The 20183-nt window shown below is 40.0% G+C and overlaps 1 protein-coding gene across 6 annotated transcripts in view; it reads right to left on the reverse strand.

The window, feature by feature from the left end:
• Positions 1-20183, reverse strand: part of SHROOM2 (shroom family member 2) — a 205545-nt gene that overhangs the window by 12854 nt on the left and 172508 nt on the right. For 5 of the 6 annotated variants that reach the window (XM_032777669.2, XM_032777671.2, XM_075060587.1 and 2 more), the window contains 4 exons: positions 13844-13921; positions 12210-12959; positions 2946-3497; positions 363-540 (listed from right to left, as the gene is read on the reverse strand). In XM_032777669.2, the coding sequence (XP_032633560.1) occupies positions 363-540; positions 2946-3497; positions 12210-12959; positions 13844-13921 (1558 nt within the window). The remainder of the gene's footprint in view (positions 1-362; positions 541-2945; positions 3498-12209; positions 12960-13843; positions 13922-20183) is intronic. The other variant, XM_032777672.2, reaches the window with a different exon arrangement.

Genomic DNA, 20183 nt, shown 5'->3' on the forward strand with positions numbered 1-20183 from the left:
CCTAATTTTCAAAAGCCTGGAGAAGTCCAAGGGCACACTGTTTCCAGTGGGATTTGTGGGTGCTCAGCAACTCTTTCTCAAAGCGCACAGATATTCTGAGGTGGAAAGGTTCTACAGAGAAAGACAAAAACATTCACACAGAAATTTAAAAAATATGTCTTTCTAAAGTTAAGTTCCTAGGTCCATAGCCAGACACAAAAACAAGCGACTTGATCTTTCAAAACTGCTGAGTACCCAGGAAATCCGACTGGCTTAAAACCAGGCCTCTTATTTAGATGCTTAACTGCGGATTCAGCAGCCTAATTTTTGACATCCAGGTTTGAAAATCCTATTAAATATTTCAAAGTGCAAAACTGTGTTACCTTCTTTTCTGACAAGTCATGATCAAGCTCATCTTCAGAATCCTCTTCACTCTGCTGCTGCTGTTGCTCCTGCATGTCCTTCATTTTAATCAGCAATTCTGCTTTTGGTGCAGATGTGCTGTAGTAAGTGGAACTGGTTGTCAAGGAGATGGCAGAAGGCATGCCCTGCTCCTCTTTCCTGGTAAAAAGTCATAACTTTAATTAACTGCCTGACATCCTGAGCACTGAAAAGAGAGAACAATCTTTCAAACCCATCATTTTGCCAAGTAAATGGACTGTTTAATGGAAAGATGATAACTATGGTAACAATGCAGGATCAAATGTCTGAGGAAAAAATGCCACACTGGAAGTCACAAAAGCTAGTTATCAACTTAGGCAATTAAAAGGAACTAGCAAAACCTCCAGCTGGAAGCATTTATTTTCAGTCTGTCTTTTAATTGCACTTTGTATCAGTGATTAAATCATCATTTACTATTCTTGATTATACAAGCATTGATACGAAGGCAGTGGTTTTGTCTATATCTGTGCTCTGACTGGTTAGTGATTCCAAAATCCTCAAAACACATCTTTTGGTGAAAATGCAGCAGATCACATTTTATTTTCTCTGTTGTGAACCTTAAAGATCCTATTACTTTATCCTATTTCTTTATGGGAATTTTACGAGACTCCAGAAGCAGAGTAATAAAATAGAAATATTAGCAATGATCAACAATACCAAAAATACAATAGCTGATGAAGCAGTACTGAATTTTCAAAATGCATTTAGTAATCATTTTTAAAATGAAAGAATTAGGGCACTGTTAATGACCTGCTTATTATTTATAACTGGTCAAGGCAGTGCTTTAAGAAACATAAATGTAAAATCCTTTTCTTCTCTATTTTCTCTCTGAACTCCCCTATCTCTTGACTGGCACACTGTTACGCAAGCATGACTATCTCCAGCTCCAAATTAATTCAATGGAATTAGCAGGATTCACAAAAGGATCAGATATTTACATAAGTAACAAGAATACCCAGTATTATAATAGTAAAACAAAACTAAGACATTTAGAAGGGATATAAACTTTCATGCTTCTGGGCACAGAGTGGCCTCTAACTATTGGAGGTGAGGCAGAAACTTTCTCCAAGGGCAGATTATCCCACAATTATTTATTACAGGCTTTTTTGCATCTTCCTCTGTAGTGCTTGCTGTTGGTCACTGTTGGAGATAAAATGTTGGATTAGATCAGTGACTCTCAGCCCACGGGCTGCTTGCGGCCCAGTCAGGACACAGATCCAGCCCATGTGACATCTGCAGGGCCATACAGGTAGTACATATATTGTGTGGATGTGGCACACAACACAGAGAACTGCATATGTGGCCCATAATAGTAAACAGGTTGAGAACCACTGCCTTGATCCAGTATGGCAATGCCTGTGTTCCTGAGTGTACATGATTGTTGACAGTTCTAGAAAATGACTGCTTCCCTAGATCCAGGGACCAACTATAACAAGGACAGTGACCATGCAAGCTTCTCCACAGCCCCATCCAGTATTGAGGCTTCAACCTGGAGGGACTGCCCCTGAGATTAGGAATGTGTGTCTGCTGAGATTGCTCACAAAGATGCCAGTAAATATTAACTGTGATGAAAAATTTTGTGATGTCAGCATCTGTCCACTAACAAACAAGAAAACCTTGGTATAGAGAAGCCTTCGCTATTTATGTGAGAGAAACCTAAACAAAGTTTGTCTCACACAGTAAGGCTGTTACATCAAAATTTCTGCAAGTTCCACTTTAATAAGCACTACAACAACCTCAGAGCCATTACCTGTGAGAACGGCTAGAAATTGTTTTTAAAAGTTTCCACAGTGTATTGATTATAACCACCTTTCAGGCTACCAAATTCACGGCATTACACAATATAAGGTTTCTCATCAAACTTCAGGACAAAGTTATGTCTGAAATTACACCAACATGCAGAGATCAAAGATCTGTATGATTCAAATGCTTTTTTGTTATATTTTACTATTCTGTTCTCATTCTCAACTAGGTAATAACTGATTATTTTGATTCAGTTTATATTATCTATGTTCATTTTAAGTTTTCTTTATAAGCCTTATTGATATCATAAATACAAAAACATTGCTCCTTTCCCTGTCTGGACCCTATCACACTGGATGGTCTTGGTGAAATTTCTAAAGCCTTTGGGAAATGTCTCATGATAGAATTCTAATTATTCCTTCCCAGACTCCCTTATGTGATTGTTTAGCTTTTCCCAGTTTGGTTGTGGTGTAATGTAATAAATATTTTACACCATAACTAACTCATAAAGAGCTTAACACATATGTATGTTAAGCTCTTTATGAGTTAGTTATGGTGTAAAATATTTATTTACATACATATATGTCCTTTGTAATAGGACCCTAATTTTTGCTCCTGTGATTATTGATCTGGTCAATAAGTGACACTACCAAAAACGTCATTTTAATGGGAAAACCTAAAAATTAACAGTATGAAGAAGGATCCTTAAACGTTTAGGGAAAAACACAATGTTGGACAGCAACAGGGGAAAGGTCACTGGATTATGGAAACACTTTACTCACTTTTCCTCTGCAATTTTTGGAGAAGGAACTTTTGGTAGGAGCTTTCTGCGTTGTTGAGCTTCTTCTAAGAGGTGTTCATCTTTAGGGAAGATTCCCACCATCAGATCCATCGTAGTTTTTATTTTCACAGTAGGATCCAAAATATCTGCTAGAGATTTATCCTTTCCCACAATCTCTCTGGCTAGTTCCTCAGACTTCCAGTCTTCAAAGGTCTTCTCTTTGGCCTTCACGTAGCTGATTACAGGGATGGAGGCATCGCTGTCCTTCAAGTTGTTCCCAAGTGCTTCAGCTGATTGAAAGTCAAGAGGTCTGGTTTTGCTCTCAGGCTCTGGTTCTACACCCCGCCTTGTGTAAGCACAGAAACGCGAGTAAGATTGCTCAGACGTACTGAGTGTTTTAATCTGGTCCTTCTCCAAACCAATAGGTAAGGCAGGAGGCTCCATGGTGCTCACGAGGTTCTGGCGACTTTCCTTCTCTGCATTGCTCTCAGAATGAACTATCTTGATGGGAACCATTTTTACTGTAGTGTTGTTATCAATTACTCTTTCAATTCTGGAAAAAAAGAAAGGGAAATTAACTGTTATAAATTCAAGATCTTTTTATGCTGATTCTTATCCACAGAAAGGGAAAAGGTATCAGTCTGTATGCTAACAAAGGCCAATTTATAAATACAAGGAAATCTCTTCTCATATCACATCTCAAAGCCTCAACTTAGAGATCTACCTTTTCTCATACATTTTAAAAGTAAGCCATTATTTCACTTATACAGATCTCCAGCATCAGCCTTACACTACATAAAACATGACTTTTGTACACGCTACAGGACTGACAAAGTATGATACTTACAACTGTCTTGAAACAGTTCAAAACATGAGTATGAAAAATGCAGTTTTTTTTTAAAAAAAACCTTGCATGTAAAATATGAGAATCTCATAATCAGAACCTAGTTTATCTTTGCATAAATAGAAAAAAAGAAAAGAATATTTAAAAGAGAGGGAAAAAGGAAGAAAAAACAGCTACTCATAAATGAATAATTATATTTAAGTCTTAGTTTTTGTCACGGATATTTTTAGTAAAAGTCACGGACAGGTCACTGGCAATAATGAAAAATTCACGGAAGCCCTGTCCTTGACAGGTGGATGGGAGCAGTGGGGATGGGCCGCTTGCGGTGGATGAGAGCAGCGGGCATCCCTGCTGCTGCCAGGCCCTCTCTGCCGCCCACCGAGGCTGGGAGCAGCAGGGACTCCCCGATGCCTGTGGAGGACGGGAGTGGCAGGGATCTCCATTGCTGCCTGTGGCCGGGTGGCGGCCAGAAGCAGCAGAGCTCCCCCCTGCTGCTGTCTGAAATCATGGAGGTCTTTGGAAGTCATGGATTCCATTACTTCGTTGACTAAATCGAAACCTTAATGTTTTGTCAGTGACAGTCTATTGCAGGGATCCTCTAATACATAGTGCTGAGCCATCTTGTGCTTAAGACAAGATATTCAATCAAGAACATGTCTTTTTAAATGGTAATTTACATTTTAAATTAGAAAATAATACGTTAGATAAACAGCAGCTGTTTATACTACTGGAGTGCGTGCGCTGTATGTACAGTATAAAACCAAAACATAGATGGGGTGGTTTCAAGTTTGAAGAAAGTTTAAAATTATTGCATTAATGTTGTGGGTTTGGAAAGTTTAGCCCCAGCAAAGGAACATTGCTAAAATATCTGGTTTCTGCTGGCTGGCTTTCTTTTAGATTAGTGACTGAGAGACATACACACATAACTCCTTGGCTATATGTCTGGCTGTGTCCCAAAATTAAAAATAAAGCTGTACTTTCATGGTGAACAGAAAATAAGTCAATATTGTACTCCTCTGCAGTGGTAATCTATATATTTATATTTGTGTCTGTATGAATATACAGACTATATTACACACAGTCACTCAACCCTATATGAAATTACATATGTAGGTGATATTTTGACCATACTGTATATGCAATATTCTGATAGATCTAAAATAGAATTCGTCTTAAAAAAAGAGGGGAAAAACCACACTTCAAATCCTTCTCCAGTAAGGATCCTTTCAGACTGTCAGTCATTTTGGAAAGTTCACACTCAACTCTGTCTTTCACTCCAAGCTCTCTCAGCTCCTGATTCAGTAAATCACCCAAGCATGTGTTTAAGAACCAGTGACTTCAATTGGACTCATGCACAAAGAACACGTTTAAGAGCTTTGCTGAAAATGGACCTTATTTCTTTAAAACAAACAAACAAACAAAAAAAAACCTCACAAGAACCTTAAACTCACCTTAAAAATTAAAGACAACAATTTTAACCTAAAATTGCAAGCATCAGTTGAATGACAGTGTTATCACACTGCCCAATATCAAACCTATAGGGTGAGGTTTTCTAGAGTGCTAAGCATTACCGTAACTCTGAGCTACCTGAAGTCAGCGGTAAAATTCCTGTTGACTTCAGTGGGAACGGAGAGATACGAACACTGGGTGCTTTTGAAAGTCTCCTCTGCAGCATGTTTAAATTGATGCATGCACATACACACCTATAAGACCCATTACATATTTCCTAATCTATTGTATGAAATTCCAAATCCTCATATAAACTTACACTTGTGGCTAACACTAAGCTGAGCCCACAAAATGGCAAAATTGTTTCCATTGCATAAGGGTACATAAATTATTACAGAGTGGCTGTTGTTGCTTTGCGGTAAATGTTGAAGCCAGCGTCCCATCATAATTCCAGTTTTTATTCTTTCCTAATGACTCCAAAAAAGAAAGTGATCCCGGGAAGTCTGGCATCCAGACTCTTATACTTGAGAATAGATATTTTCCCAGAAGTTTAGTAAAATTCAGAAAAGGAATTTGGAAAATAAAGGTGTTTTAAAACTTCCCCACAGTTCACTTAGTCAGAAGTGCCCTAAATTAATGTGTGTGTGGTGAGAAGGGGAATATGATGGTTGTGGGGGATAGGAGACTGGGGAGAAGTGCAGAGGAGAAAGAATCAGATATAGAGCAGGGGACAAATGACCAGAGGAGACATGGCTTGGGTGGGGATCACGCAGAAGGACTGGCAGTAAATATCTTCCCTGCTCTTTTGAATGACCATGTACTAGGCATGAGGGGGAGACAAAGTGGTACTCCTGGGAGAATTCTATGCCACTGTGCAATGCAGAATTTCCTCCCACCGCCCCCGAAATGAGCTGCAGAGATATTGGCCACCACTAGGGTCTGCTGGACCTGTAAGAGCACGGCTCTCAAATAGAAAACAATGCCAGGGGAAAGTGGGAGGGAACTGGAGGGTTCCCAGCAGCTGCAGTTCCCAGCATGTCCTGAAGAAAGGATGCAGAGTGCAGGAAACTCTGTGCAAGCCTGGGACCCAACATCAGGCTGTTTGTCCCTCTGGATACCTGGCCTCTGAGGGAGTAGAGGGTATAAGTGTTTGGGCTCGGGGGGAGGACAAGGCTGGGCTCTGGGGGTTAGAGGGTATAAGTGTCTGAGCCACGTAAGGCCCCACGCCTGGGCTCTGGGTGGAAAGAGGTGAGAGTGCCTGGACTCAGGGGGGCACGGCTGGTCTCTGGGAAGACATGGCTGGGCTCTGGGGGGGAATGGGGTGTGAGTGTCTGGCCCCCTAGCTGGGCCCTGGGAAAAGGAGGGGGCAGAGAAACAGGAACTGGGTTGTCATAGGGGTTTCTTTAACTCTCTATTCCTAGGGGAATTTTTGTGTGTGTCTTTATTGTTACAGACATACTTGCTGACAGGTATTTTGAAATAAATTACCAAAATAATTGAAACTGGCATGATTATGTAGTTATTTTGACAAATAAAATTTGTAGAATTTTAAAATATTGTGTGCAGAATTTTTAATTTTTTTGGCACAGAATTCCCTCGGGAGTAAAAGTAGGGAAGCAGATTGGCAGAATATGGAGGAGATGACTGAAGGGGAAGAGGGCTGGGGCAAAAGGCATGGAATGAGGTGGAAAGTGACTGGGGAAAGCACAGAGAATGTGTGCGCAAGGGAAGGCATGAACACAGGTGCAGAGACCTTGAGGAGGTATCGACTGGAGTGCAAAGGACCCGGGGAGGAGCATGGGGAATAGAAGGGAGATACTAGGGCACTCTAAGGGGCAGAGGCCATGGAGATAGGGGCACAGGACAGCAGACTTTGGAGAGGTGGAATTACGGAAGGTGGGTGCAGGGAATTGGGGAAGGCATGCATCCATGGATGGATGAATAGGTAGAGTCTTATACAAGTGAAAAATCTAGAATGTTAAATGTCTAGAGCTACTGATGTGATGAAAGCTTCCCCCTCTTCTCCACACCCCTTCATACCCTGCCTTGATATCACTCCCCACTGCGTGCACACCTCCCATGGGCTTGCTGAAATCTGCAGAAGTGAAGCCAGGTTTGGGTGGGAGACTCTGTCTGTTGGAGCATGGGTTTCCTCACCTCCTCTCCCTACGTCCTAATCCAATTTACATTTTTGGTGCCCATTAAGAAAACAGGGAAATTCACAAACAATAAAAATGTAGTTGAAGAGTTCAGGCTGAAAGTGCTAGAATGGAGTCCAGCCCAGGCTCCCTCCTACCCCAAACTGTGCTCTCCTGACAAAAATTCTATACTTGTTAAAAGATGTACAGGTAAGGGAACCAGTCTGCTCCCTACTGCCCCATGGCTTCCACTACTCATGCAAACTTAACTTTGCCGTCTTGTTTTGTTCTATAACAAAATGCTGTTAAGAGTATACAACTGATTTTACACATTAAGACAGACTGTCCACACCCCCTAAAGGATATGGACACTCAAATCTCATTAAGATTAGTGGAAACTGGGCATCCAAAACCCCACGGCATTTTGTGAGCAATCTTAGTCTAAATATGTAGTCAAGAGTTCCAAAGAGGCATAATCCCAGGGCATACAAGTTATTGGATTCAATGCTGGGGTAGGTAACTGGGTGAAATTCTATGGCCTGTGATATACTGGAGGTCAGACTATTTGTCCCTTCCACCTTAAAAATCCATGAAGCCACATGAACAGTGAAGAAGGTTCTCTCACAGTATTAGATGTTGGTGGACTAGAAGAATGTACATAGGAATAAAAAAGAGTGGAATGACTGATAAGGTGTTTTGTGTGTGATAAACTGTTTTTGGATCTTCCGTGGTTATATAAGTATGTGGAAAGGGGAGAGAATTTTGAGAGGGAGGTAAAGGGGCCTGTAAAGGTATGGAGATGTATGCAGAAAAGGATTGCTTACAAGTTGGGATATTTAATCATATTAAACTATATTGTTCAGATATTACCGGTAATACACACGATATTTTTTTTGGTAGCAAGCTATTCAATAGTTTACTGGAAATGTATCTCTTAAGTATAAATTGGGCTATGTAATATTCCTGCTCTTTATTTTGTAATTGACTTTTTTGTGTGTGCATGTGTGTGGAAATTTAAGGATTCAAAGTTAAAGTTGGATGGGCAGCGTAAGTCAGGTGGGGGCAATGGTAGATGAAGGAGAATTATATGGCAGTGGAGGACTATTAAATTCCAAATTTACTAATGATTGTGGCATTTTTATTAAGAGTATTTGATTAAAAAAGTGTAATTTTAGTGGAAATACTCCAAAATGCACTTTCAACCTTAACTGTTTTAAGAACGTTTTTCAATTATAACTATATTTTACACACCATAAGTACAGTATATTTCTCCATGCAATAAAATAATTCTAGCTAAGATGTTGCAGAAATTGCCATGCCTTTACATTATCAGCAAGACATCTTCCCTACAGAAAGATAGATGCATATTAACAGTACCAGACACCAGGAGCATACAGTACACATATTAACATTCCTGAAAACTGGCATGCAAGGAATCAGAAAGTGTTAAGCATCATGGTTAAACTGTATGCTAAACTACTCGATGTATTCCACTTATGAAATAAATACAATAGAAAACAGAGATATGACACACATTTTCCCACTTGTTACAATAACTGTTTCATTAGGTGAGTAATTTGAGGACAAAAAATTGTATACATACTCAAGGTCAGTGGTGGAGATTTTTAAAGTGTTAATGGAAGATGTACGGCTAAATCCCCATACACTGTTTTCACAAAGTCAACCAATATATGTGCATATAATCAGGCACATCAACATTAAAGTTGTGTAAAAAGGCAATGCCAAATAAACTTAATTTACCATGTATTCTTCAATATCCATTCACAATAACAGTATGGAAAGGAACTCATTACTGTAATTCATTGTATCTAGGAATTGGAGATCATATGCTATATTTCACATATTTAATAAGAATAACCATGCTGGGTCAGACCAATGGTCCATCAAGCCCAGTATCCTGTCTTTTGACAGTGGCTGGTGCCAAATGCTTGAGAGAGAATGAACAGAACAGTCTATTATCAAATACTCCATCCCTTGTTGTCCAGTCCCAGTAGGGTTGCCAATCCTCCAGGATTGTCCAGGAATTAAAGATGAATCCTTAATTAAAGATTATGTAATTTGATGAAACCTCCAGGAACACATGCAATCAAAATTGGCAGCCCTAGCTTCTGGCAGTCAGAGGTTTAGGGACACCCAGAGCATGGGGTTGCATCACTTGATTAATAGCCATAAGGATGGACCTATCTTCCATTGACTTATCTAATTCTTTTTTTTAACTCAGTTATACTTTTTTGCCTTCACAACATCTCCCGGCAATGAGTTCCACAGGCTGACTGTGCATTGTGTGAAGACGTTCTTCCTTATATTTGTTTTAAATGTACTGTCTAATAATTTCACTGGATGACCCCTTGTCCTTGTGTTATGTGAAGGGGTAAATAACACTTCCTTATTCACTTTCTCTACATCATTCATGATTTTATAGACCTCTATCGTCTCCTCCCTTAGTCATCTCTTCTCTAAACTGAATAGTCCCAGTCTTTTTAATCTCTCCTTACATGGAAGCTGTTCTATGCTCCTAATAATTTTTGTTGTCCTTCCCTGTACCTTTTCCAATGCCAATATATCTTTTTTGAGATGGCGAAACCAGAACTGCATACTGTATTCAAGGTGTGGGTGTACCATGGATTTATAAAGGCATTATGATTTTATCATCTATCCCTTCCCTAATGGTTTCTATCATTGTTCCCTTTTTTCATTGCCATTGCACATTGAGTAGATGTTATCAGAGAACTATCCATGATGACTCCGAGATTTCTTTCTTGAGTGGTAACAGCTAATTTAAACCCCATAATTTTTTATGTATAACTGGGATTATGTTTTCCAATATGGATTATTTGGCATTTATCAGTATTGAATTTCATCTGACATTTTGTTGCCCAGTCAACCAGTTAAGTGATATCTCTTTGCCGTCAGCTTTGGCCTTAACTATCTTGAGCAATTTTGTATCATCTGCAAATGTTGCCCTGTGTTCACCGCCTTTTCCAAATCATTTATAAATACATTGAATATGTTTCCTTATTTTGCTTTCTGATGTAACCATCACAGCATTGAGATGTAGTTTTCGGTACCTGAATTTCCTTATATTGAACAAAGAAAAGACTAGGTCTTTAAAGAAACAAATTATAGCAATTTATAATTAATGGATTACAGTGCAAGTATTTCACCAAATTCTTGAGCTTAAAAAAAACAACCTCCTCCTCCCTCCTCTTCCCCCGAAAAAACTCACACCACACACACATACAAAATTTTAACCTTCTGGAGTCCTCAAGTTCTTTACTAAGGTAAAAGAAATGATGACTGAAGGATTCTGTCTTCTAGAGAGGCTTCATTCAAAACAACAGATTTATGCCACAAAAGGTGCTCAGAAATGGAAAAGGTAATTTGCTAGCTGTGAAGTCAAATATTATGACAATGATGAAGTGCAAAAAATCTAGAAAACATGCAGCAGCAACATCAATCTGTCAAAAATACTTTTGTTTTACAAATGCCATTTTTGATGCAGAAAAACTGAAAATAGAACAGAATAAACTATATCACTATTGTAGACAATAACAGAGAATGCACTGTGAACATATTGCAAAAAAATATATAATTGCTGACCTTTAAAGAAAAATATGCCTTTTTCACTCAGCATAGCAACCTCAATACTCATTTAGCCAATATCGTTTTCTCCACTTTTCAACCATGAATTATAATGTCATATTAAGTGTTTAATGAAAACATATTCCTGAGCCTCCTGGAAGGGTTTATTATGTAGCAGAAAAATGACTGTTTATGACATTACTGTATGCAGTGTTGTTGCAGCCATGTCAGTCCCAGGATATTAGAGAGACAAGCTGGGTGAGGATTGGACCAACTTCTGTTGGTGAAAGAGATAAGCTTTCAAGCTTACATAGAGCTTTTCTTCAGCTCTGGGAAATGTACTCAGAATGTCACAGGTAAATACAAAATTGTATTTACCTTGTATTTAGCTGTGGCACTCTGAGTACATTTCCCAGAGCTGGGAACAGCAAGCTTGAAACAGAAATTGGTCCAATAAGATATTACCTCACCCACTTTGCCTCTGTTTATGACATTGGCAGCATGGGATGCCATACAGCAGATTATGAACCAGCTTATATTTGCTTCAACATTAGACACAAAGTGTATTAAAATAGGGAAAGAGGGAGTATTGGGGGAGAGAGAAGACTGGTTTACATTTTCTGACATTCACTTCCAAGTCAGGTGATATAAAAAGTGACACCACTTGTTAGCAACCATCAGCAGGCTGCTCAGGAATGCCAAGCTGCATTAAAAACTTTTATTTGAAAAAAATAAAAAACCCACAAAATTCATAATTTGCAGATAAGCGTACTTCACATGTAAGCTTTTGGAATAGGTGCCACCAAAATGAATGCAATTTTCTTGTACAATAATTGTTTTAGCTCCGTGCATGTAGTGGATTAGAAACCACGCCATAGTTGGGCAAAACATTTCATCCCATTTAGTTTCTGTAATGGAAATTCCAATTAAAATTTTAGCACGGAGCAGAATTTCTATTGATCTACTGTCCTTCAGCAGAAACCAAGAGAGACCAGTTGAATGACTGCAATAGAATTAACTGGAATTTCAAATATGGTTTAGATATTTGTTGCAGCAGTTGCTGTTGCTTTACAGAAGTGTGTCACTTGCAAGACATGCTGGAAAGGTTAATACTGAATAGACCCAAAGGCAGTTTCTTCACACTTCTTCATTAAAAGTAACAGCCAATTATTAACAAAACCTAATATGGGAAGGGGCTTCTAAAAGGCACATAACTGTAAAGGCACAATACCTTGCTGGGTTCTCATCCTGGACAGATACAGGAGGCTTGTCAGTCAGCTTCTGTGGCGCAAACTGAGGTGAAGGGGACCTTGATGTCTCCATTCCAGGTTTCTGAAGGTAGCGATACTTTGAAGACAATACAGGTTCAGATTTGAGATGTGCTTTCTCTTCTAAGTGCTGACACACATTCTCTGTGGATGCTGTTTGCCGGAGCCCCTGAGGATGAGCGCTCTTTAGTTTTCCATTGAATGCTGCAGGACTCTGAACGTAACCTGTAATTACCTCACCAGAGCTGGGGGAAATGGACTGAATGGGCTTCCTGGGTACTGCCAGCAGTGATTCTGAAGAGATGCTGAGCGAGGTGGAATTGTCCTGGCCCCTGTATTTATTATCTCGTTTGGGTGGGGGAGGCCTCTGAGGGGCAGGTCCACGTCTCTTGTTCAGCAACGTCAGCTCTGTCCACTGACTTTCCTCTCCTCTGCCTTGTGGTGGACAGGAGTGGCTCTCCTGCAGTATCTGCGGCTCAGAATAAGTGAGAAGGGGCAAGCTGCAATCCTTGCTTTTCTCATTCACGTTTTCCTGGGAGTATCTGTAATCACTGGGCAATGTCTCGGATCTTCTCCGGCTCTCTTGAGACAAGACAATAGGTTCTCTTGTTTGAAATGGTCTAACAGATGCCTTCCATTTGGGTCCTAAATTTTGGTCCAGCTGAGCCCTTTGTTCTCCTGGGTTATCTTCTGGGAATCCTGTATCAGCTTGCCTAGAAACAGAAAAAAATCATTAGTCAGTTACTGTGCTATTATTTCCTCCTGTGTATTGCTACAGAAGTACTGGAAAGCTTGGAGACAGATTATGTCTGCCATGTAATATTAACCAGCTACAACCTACTTTAAAAAATATATAACATTGTATTTCTAATGTGATGTGATGAGTCAAAGCACAATGTCCGTCTAAATTAGGTTATGTTGTGTTATGCAATGTGACATAGCCTTGAGTTACCTGAGGCACTACAATGCACATGGTATAGCTGAACTTGCAAGAGTATTTTCTTCTAACTTTTGTGTAAATTAAAATAATGGCTTCCCTGTATGGCCTTCAACACTCAATTAACATTTCTTTCAATTTCCAAGTAAGTAATGAATGGAGTGTCTAACTAAATGCAGATTGCCAAACAAGTCCACTCTCTATTATTTTAAAATGGCATACTTGACATCATAATTCACAGCCCACATTCATATGGCAAAATTAACATAATCTTGGGGTTTAAATTTGCAGATATAAATTACTGATGCAAAATTAATGCACACTGACAAAAGCATCAAATGCACTGGTACCGATAAGGTGAGGGAAGAGATATCTTTTAGAAATGGAAAATAAAGGTACAATATTTTGGATCGAGGTCTATATCAGGCTTAACAAATAAATCAGATAGAGTCTTTGTCCCTACAGCATGAAGTATTGCTGTGGCCAACGAGTCCTGTCTCATCTTATACATATATTTTTGTTTTACTCCAAGTCTATACTTCTCTTTGCTTTGTAGTCACCACGTTGAAGCAACTCAAGGCTGGTGCCAAGCACAAGAAGTATAGTTGAGTTGTGCTCACCAGAGAAAGACACATCAGAAAAGAAAGTAAGTAAAAGTACCTCGGAGACCCAGAAAGAAGGCAGGGTTGTTCTCTGCTTAGGGGAGGATGGAGAGATACTGTGAGCTGAGAAAAGAAGCTGTAACAGAAAAGTAAAAGGTTTCAGAGTACATTATTTCATTTGCGCCATTGGAGGTTTTATTATCACTATTTGGAAATGAGACTGGGCAAGTATAAGAGGGACTACAAGTTTTCTTAAAAAATAAATAAATAAATAAATAAATGAAACCTGGAATGTTTGATCAATGAAACACAACAAAATGAAATCTGACATCAACGGTTACATTGCGACTTTATCAATCTACTGATCTCAGCATGATTCTACACTGGAAAACCTTCCTTTACTGATTGCAGGTGTTATTTCCACAGGCATTACAAAAATAGTGTGCACTCATATTTGATTTCATTTTTAAAAGGCAGCTGAAAATATGCTTATTTCTATTTTAACTTCAGAACGTCATAGTTTTTCACCTCCCTTCTGCCAAAATACTTTACTTTAAAACAGAGGGTTGAAAAACCAAGTACTGGTAATATAAAGATCATGCATGATTAATTTTTTTCTGAGTAAGGCACCAAACCTCCATTTTTCCATATGGCACAAGGAACTTAGTCCCTTGCATCAAGTACATCATATTGGAAATGACACTGAAATTATGTTGTGTCACAACATGAAAACTTGATAACTGAATCAAGCCATCACTAGCTCCTCAGTGTGCTGTCTGGAGACAAACCAGAAAAATTCAAGCTGCGTGGGTGCCATTGTACATTTTGCTCAACAAAAGGTGTGTTTTCCCAAGCAGGTCATGGGAAAACAATGACTCAGTTACCTAAGGTCTGCAGTGCTGATAAGTGCAGTACTATAATTTTGTTTCTGTACTTTACTAAGATGCCCTGAAACCTCCTGTTTCTTTCCTTCTAAGGCTGATAAACCGGACAGTGTCTGAAACAAACAAAAGGCCTGATTTCAAGCAAAAAGGTCACATCAAGTGGGATTTTTTTGTAATATTGGTATGAAACCTGTGTGTGCCTCAATTTCCCTATATGCTGCATTGTTACCTAGGGGTCACAATGGTGCCTAGATGTCTGGGTCTTAAGTCCCATATCAGTGGAGTTCCTGAGAATACAATGGCAGATCCAATTGCCCAGTCATTGACACCTAGCAAACAATGACCATAGATTGCCCCCTCTCTCTGTAGGAAGCCAAGCAGCATTTCCCCAGTGGGAGAACGAAGGTCCATAGGAGGGTTAAGCATGGACTGCAGGAAGAAGGCAAGCACACCTGGGAGTCAGATGGATTACGGCAGGGGTGCACAGGGGTGCAGGGTGTAGCAGGGGGCTCAGGGCAGGGGGTTAGGGTGCAGGAGGGGTATGAGATGCAGGCAGGGACTTAGGACAGGGAGTTGGGGGGGTGGTGTGCAGGAGGGATTTGGGCTCTGGCCCAGCGCTGCTTACCTAAAGCGGTTCTGGGGTGGCAGCCACACACACTGGGGCCAGGGCAGGCTCCCTGCATGCTTGTCCTGTCCCCAGCCCGGCGCCACTCCAGGAAGCACTGCGGCCCCTGGGGGAGGAGGAACAGAGGGCTCCACATGCGTTCCCCATTCCCAGCCAATGGGAGATGCGGGGGCGGTGCCTGGAGGCAAGGGCAACACACATAGCCTTCTGACCCTCAGCTCGGGGGCCACAGGGAAATGGTGTTGGCTGCTTCTGAGAGCGGCGCAGGGCCCATGGTGCCACGGGGGACAATCCCGTGGGCTGTATTCAAAGCCTTGAGGGGCCGGATACGGTCCGTGGACTGTAGTTTGCCCACCTTGCTCTATGCCAATTTAGGAACTTCCTCTGCTGTGTTCCAGATGATTAATAAACCCTACTGTTTTCACAATGCTGTGAGAGTGTCACTGAAAATGCTTGGAGAGGTGCATTGATCCCTAAAATATGTGCAATTCTCCATCAAGGGTCCATCTCATTTAGACTAGTTGAACAGAGCTCATGGTGTGAAGCAGGAGTGCCGCAGGCCCAGTCTAAGGAGGTGGTGAAACTGTGTTGCTTATAGTGGAGGAAAAGCAAGACCCCAAGGGGAGTCTGCCACATTGGAGAGGTTCCTCCTAGAGACTGCTCCAAGGCTGGGGGCAGTAATGCCCATCCTGTGGATCTGGGACACCAGGTAATCCTAGATCTTGTCTACACAGTGCTGGCAAAGGGCACTAGAGGGGTGTACAATCTATAGGATGGTTTGGATTAAGACGTAAGTAGAAGTTAGGTTTTGGGCTACAGTGAAGCGGGGAAACTGACAAGAAAGCCAGCTCCCAGCTCCTCAGCCAGGCTGCTGCCGGGTCTCTGCTCCAAGAAAGCCAGGCTCCCGCTCCCTTCTCCCTGTCAGGAGCACGGTAGCTGACTGGACTCCAGGTGTAGATCTCCTCACCGGAGGTGAGAAGCCCCCACTAGCTGCCTCCAACTCCCGTCTGGGAGTGAGGAGGCAAGAAGCCCTGGGAAACTTTCCCCCTGCTCCAGGCTGGGAACAGGAAGTCCTGAGGGGCAGCAGGGCTCTCAATTCCCCCCACTGTCTCCCTTCAGCCCGTTGAAATGCTCCTGGTGAGGACACCCACCACCAACAGGAGGGGAGTGTGGACATCAGCCACAACAGTAATTACTGCTAGTTAAAGTCTAAAAAAAGTGTAAAAAAAAAAAATAAAAAAATCAGAGATAAGTTGGAGACTGTGTGTCATGGGAAAGTAAGAGTTAGCAAGGACATAACTCAAGGTTATGTTACCATTATGTTTTTGGTTATAATTGAGTAAGGTTTTTTAACGATTGCTTTTGAAAATTGTGAATGTTTTATTAAAATGCTATCTTTTTGACAGTATAAGAAGAACTTTGGTGCAGATGTTAATTTAAACAATGGGTAACAAAGAGCCATTATGAAGGTGGTGGAAATATAATTATGGTAAAAGGTAGTTTAATACTAATTAGAACTATAATGGAGTATAAAAGAAGTAAATGTTGCTAAATTGCAAGGGAGCTCCGATTAACCTTAAAAGGGTACTTACTGCTAGGCTTCAGGATTATAAGGCTCTCCTTCATGCCGTTGTCAGTAGGCTGATCATCCACTGCTAGACCATTTCATCTTTGAGTGTGAGGATAATAGTAGTATTTACATAATTGGTAGTTGCCCGTCTATTTGTTAACTAATCATTTTTCTTTTTAATAGACTTTGGGTGCATCATTCAAAGCATCACTTAGTGGTCCTCTGCTAAATAATTTTTCTGTAACCGACCTAGAAAACTAAGCTGGGTTTTGTGGCATCCTTTTCTTTAACAACTTAATATTAATTGGGAGCATTTCAACATAAAGATTACAAAAGGTTACAGATGTGATGTGTTGTACTGTAACTGCCCCATGTAGACCATGCTGCTGTCTTCTAGCAGGTTTCTATGACCTTAAGATGAATTAGGTGCCCTTTAGCCTGCACCAGCATGCTCTACATGGGGTAGTCAAAGCGCAACATGTTAGAGCATTTTACAACTCACATCCCTCTGGTGCACTTTGCCATGCCACATAGACAAGCCCTTAGCATTATTTCTCTTGTCATATGTAAATTTGACCATATGAATGACCATTTTTGTTACCTTTTTCATATATCATCTATTTTAGTCTTGAACTCACCCTTATTGCAGATCTTTAAATAGAAATGCATGCAAATTTTGGCCAGATCCTCAAACGGAAGTCAATGAAACGATACCAATTATCACTAACTGAGAATCTGGCTCATGCAGTTTTATCACTGAAATGGGCACTGTCACAGTTGCTGTGTTGACCTACTTGTACAAATGTCTTATCTGAAAGGTCTTGCCTTTCAATATGAAAGGCACATCAAAATGGACCTTGAAAGTAAGTCCTTCCCAAATGGTTCAGATTACTCCAAAGTTTGTGCCAACCAGCACTGCCAAAGTAAACCAATTTTTAGGCCTATTGTACCAGCCTTGACAATGTCTCATGAATAAAAGGATTCTAATCGGGGAAAAAACACCCATAAAACAAGTATAGTTCATGAAATTTCTTTGCAAATACAAAACAGTAGTTCCTCATGCAGCTGAATGTTGTTTTGGTGCTGTCCACTCAACTATTGTTAAGATTTTGAGAGTGCTTCCACTATAACCCCAGCTTTTCAGTCATATGTAAACACTATTCTGGGCTCAAATTTGATAAACAAAATCCATTTTTGTTTTTGTGCAATCAAGAATTAAGGTAATGTTTTAAACCTCAATATTGCATAAAGAAAAGGTGATCAGGCATGGATGCCATTTTCACACTCATTACTCAAAAATGACATTTTAGAAGTTTTTTGCCAATATTATGGGTCTGTAATGCATAAAGCACAAAATTACTTTCGAAAATAGTTTGTAAAGGTAGGTGAAGTGCCTTCTTTTAAAATGATTTTGCATTTCTACACTTTAAATAAATATTTACATGGCAACAGTTCATAGCAGTAGTGAAGAAGACATTTTAGTTTATCAGTACAATGGTAACTCTCTTACAAACAAATGAGAAATCTCTCTCTATCTTGGTTTCTTTAAATATTTAAATTTTAAACATCCCATTTTACTAGAAGATGCTTAAAACTGACAAAACACCAAAAGATTCAGGACGTGAGTCTCATTTACCCTAAGGCCACTTCATGCCCTTCTAGGCAGGTTAGAGAACACAAGAACGACCATACTGGTTCAGACCAATGATCCATCTAGTCCAGTATCCTATCTCTGACAGTGGCCAGTGCCAGGTGCTTCAGAGGGAATGAACAGAACAGGTTAATTTTGAGGTGCCATGAAGTGGGAGTGAATTATATTTAAAAATCAAACGTATATATTCACTCTACTTTAAGGACCCTTTTCACTACTAGAGTGGCATGGCCTTGGGGTAAATGAGAATCACACCCTTGGATTAAAGGGCCAGATCCAATAATCCTTACTCACATCTGGTCGGATCTCACAACGCTGACTTAGAGAATCAGAGTTTCCCTGTTGAGTTCAACGTGAGTCGGTCTGGGCTTTTAAATAGTCCCATTGACTTTTATGGAAATATTCACAAGAGTAAGGGCTGCAGGATTTGGTCCTAGGTACTGAATACTGATGTCTGTCAAAAGTAACAATTGTTCCTCATCTAGGTAACTGATGTACAGCTTGATTTTTTTTCTGCTCACTTGTGATGCCAGAAAATCCTTTAAGCTCTCTGATTTCTTTTTATTAACATAGGTCATAACATACTACATAATGGCAATGGTGGGGTACACAGAAAATCAAGATCACGACATAAGGTCCAAAGATGTGAATTGCATGCAGTGCTGCAGCCAGTCTGCAAAGTTTATATTAAACTTGACATGCAAATCAGAACCGTTTTTGCAGGCGAAAGTGAAGAGGACACAGCGCACTATTAAGTTGACACATCCAAAAAATATTTGTGTTTTAGAATTTTTGATGAGATGTTCTTAACAATCTTTTGGTTTGTACCATAATGAATGCTTTGATAAATAGTACTGTCATCCTCCAAAATAAAATGAAATAAAAAATATTTAAAATGTCACAGTGTAGATGACTTAAGGGATGCAGTGTTTCCAATTGGTGGGGTAAAATTTAATGGGATTGCATATGTGCCTTCATACAGAGTTTTTATGAAAGTAAACACATATTTTACAGTGGCACACAGGGTGGTTATAGGGAAAAGGTAGCTGCATTCAGCATGGGGGATAATTTACATTCAGGGTGGGTGGGTTCTCATGCAAAACATGCTAATCACGTTACCCTGAAGAGATTTGATCTTACTGTTCAGAAAGGAGGAAAAGAAAGAAAGCTTCAAGCACCAGAAGAACCCTGTGGCAAGAACCTGCAAAGTGTTACATTAGTGTAAATACCGAGAAGTCCATTAAAAAGAGGCTGATTTAAAACTTTAATTGCTTTCTAGAAAGAAACACACAAAATACGGAACTGCAGAGATCAGGTCCACAGAAACTTGCAAAGGAAACTATAAACACCACTGGAAAACCCACCTTTTGTAAGTAGAAAACAACCTTATCATAAAATGAGGCTCAAAGAAATATTCCAGCTACCATTGACACAATGGGAGAGATTTTTAATCCTTTGATATCATGACTGTAAAGGCATTGCTGATTTACTGCTTAGTGCAGAACAAAATCTATTTAATCATTGTACAGTTTGATGGCTTTGGCAAAAATAAAATCCCAAACATGTCAGCTACGTAAATTTTCAAAGAGAAAAGAACTGACACAGTTCTAATATTACCAGCTTAAATAAATTTTATACGTACAACTAACATCCACAAATTTGCCTCCA

Source organism: Chelonoidis abingdonii, chromosome 1 (assembly GCF_003597395.2).
Source record: "Chelonoidis abingdonii isolate Lonesome George chromosome 1, CheloAbing_2.0, whole genome shotgun sequence".
Taxonomy (NCBI): Eukaryota; Metazoa; Chordata; order Testudines; family Testudinidae; genus Chelonoidis; species Chelonoidis abingdonii.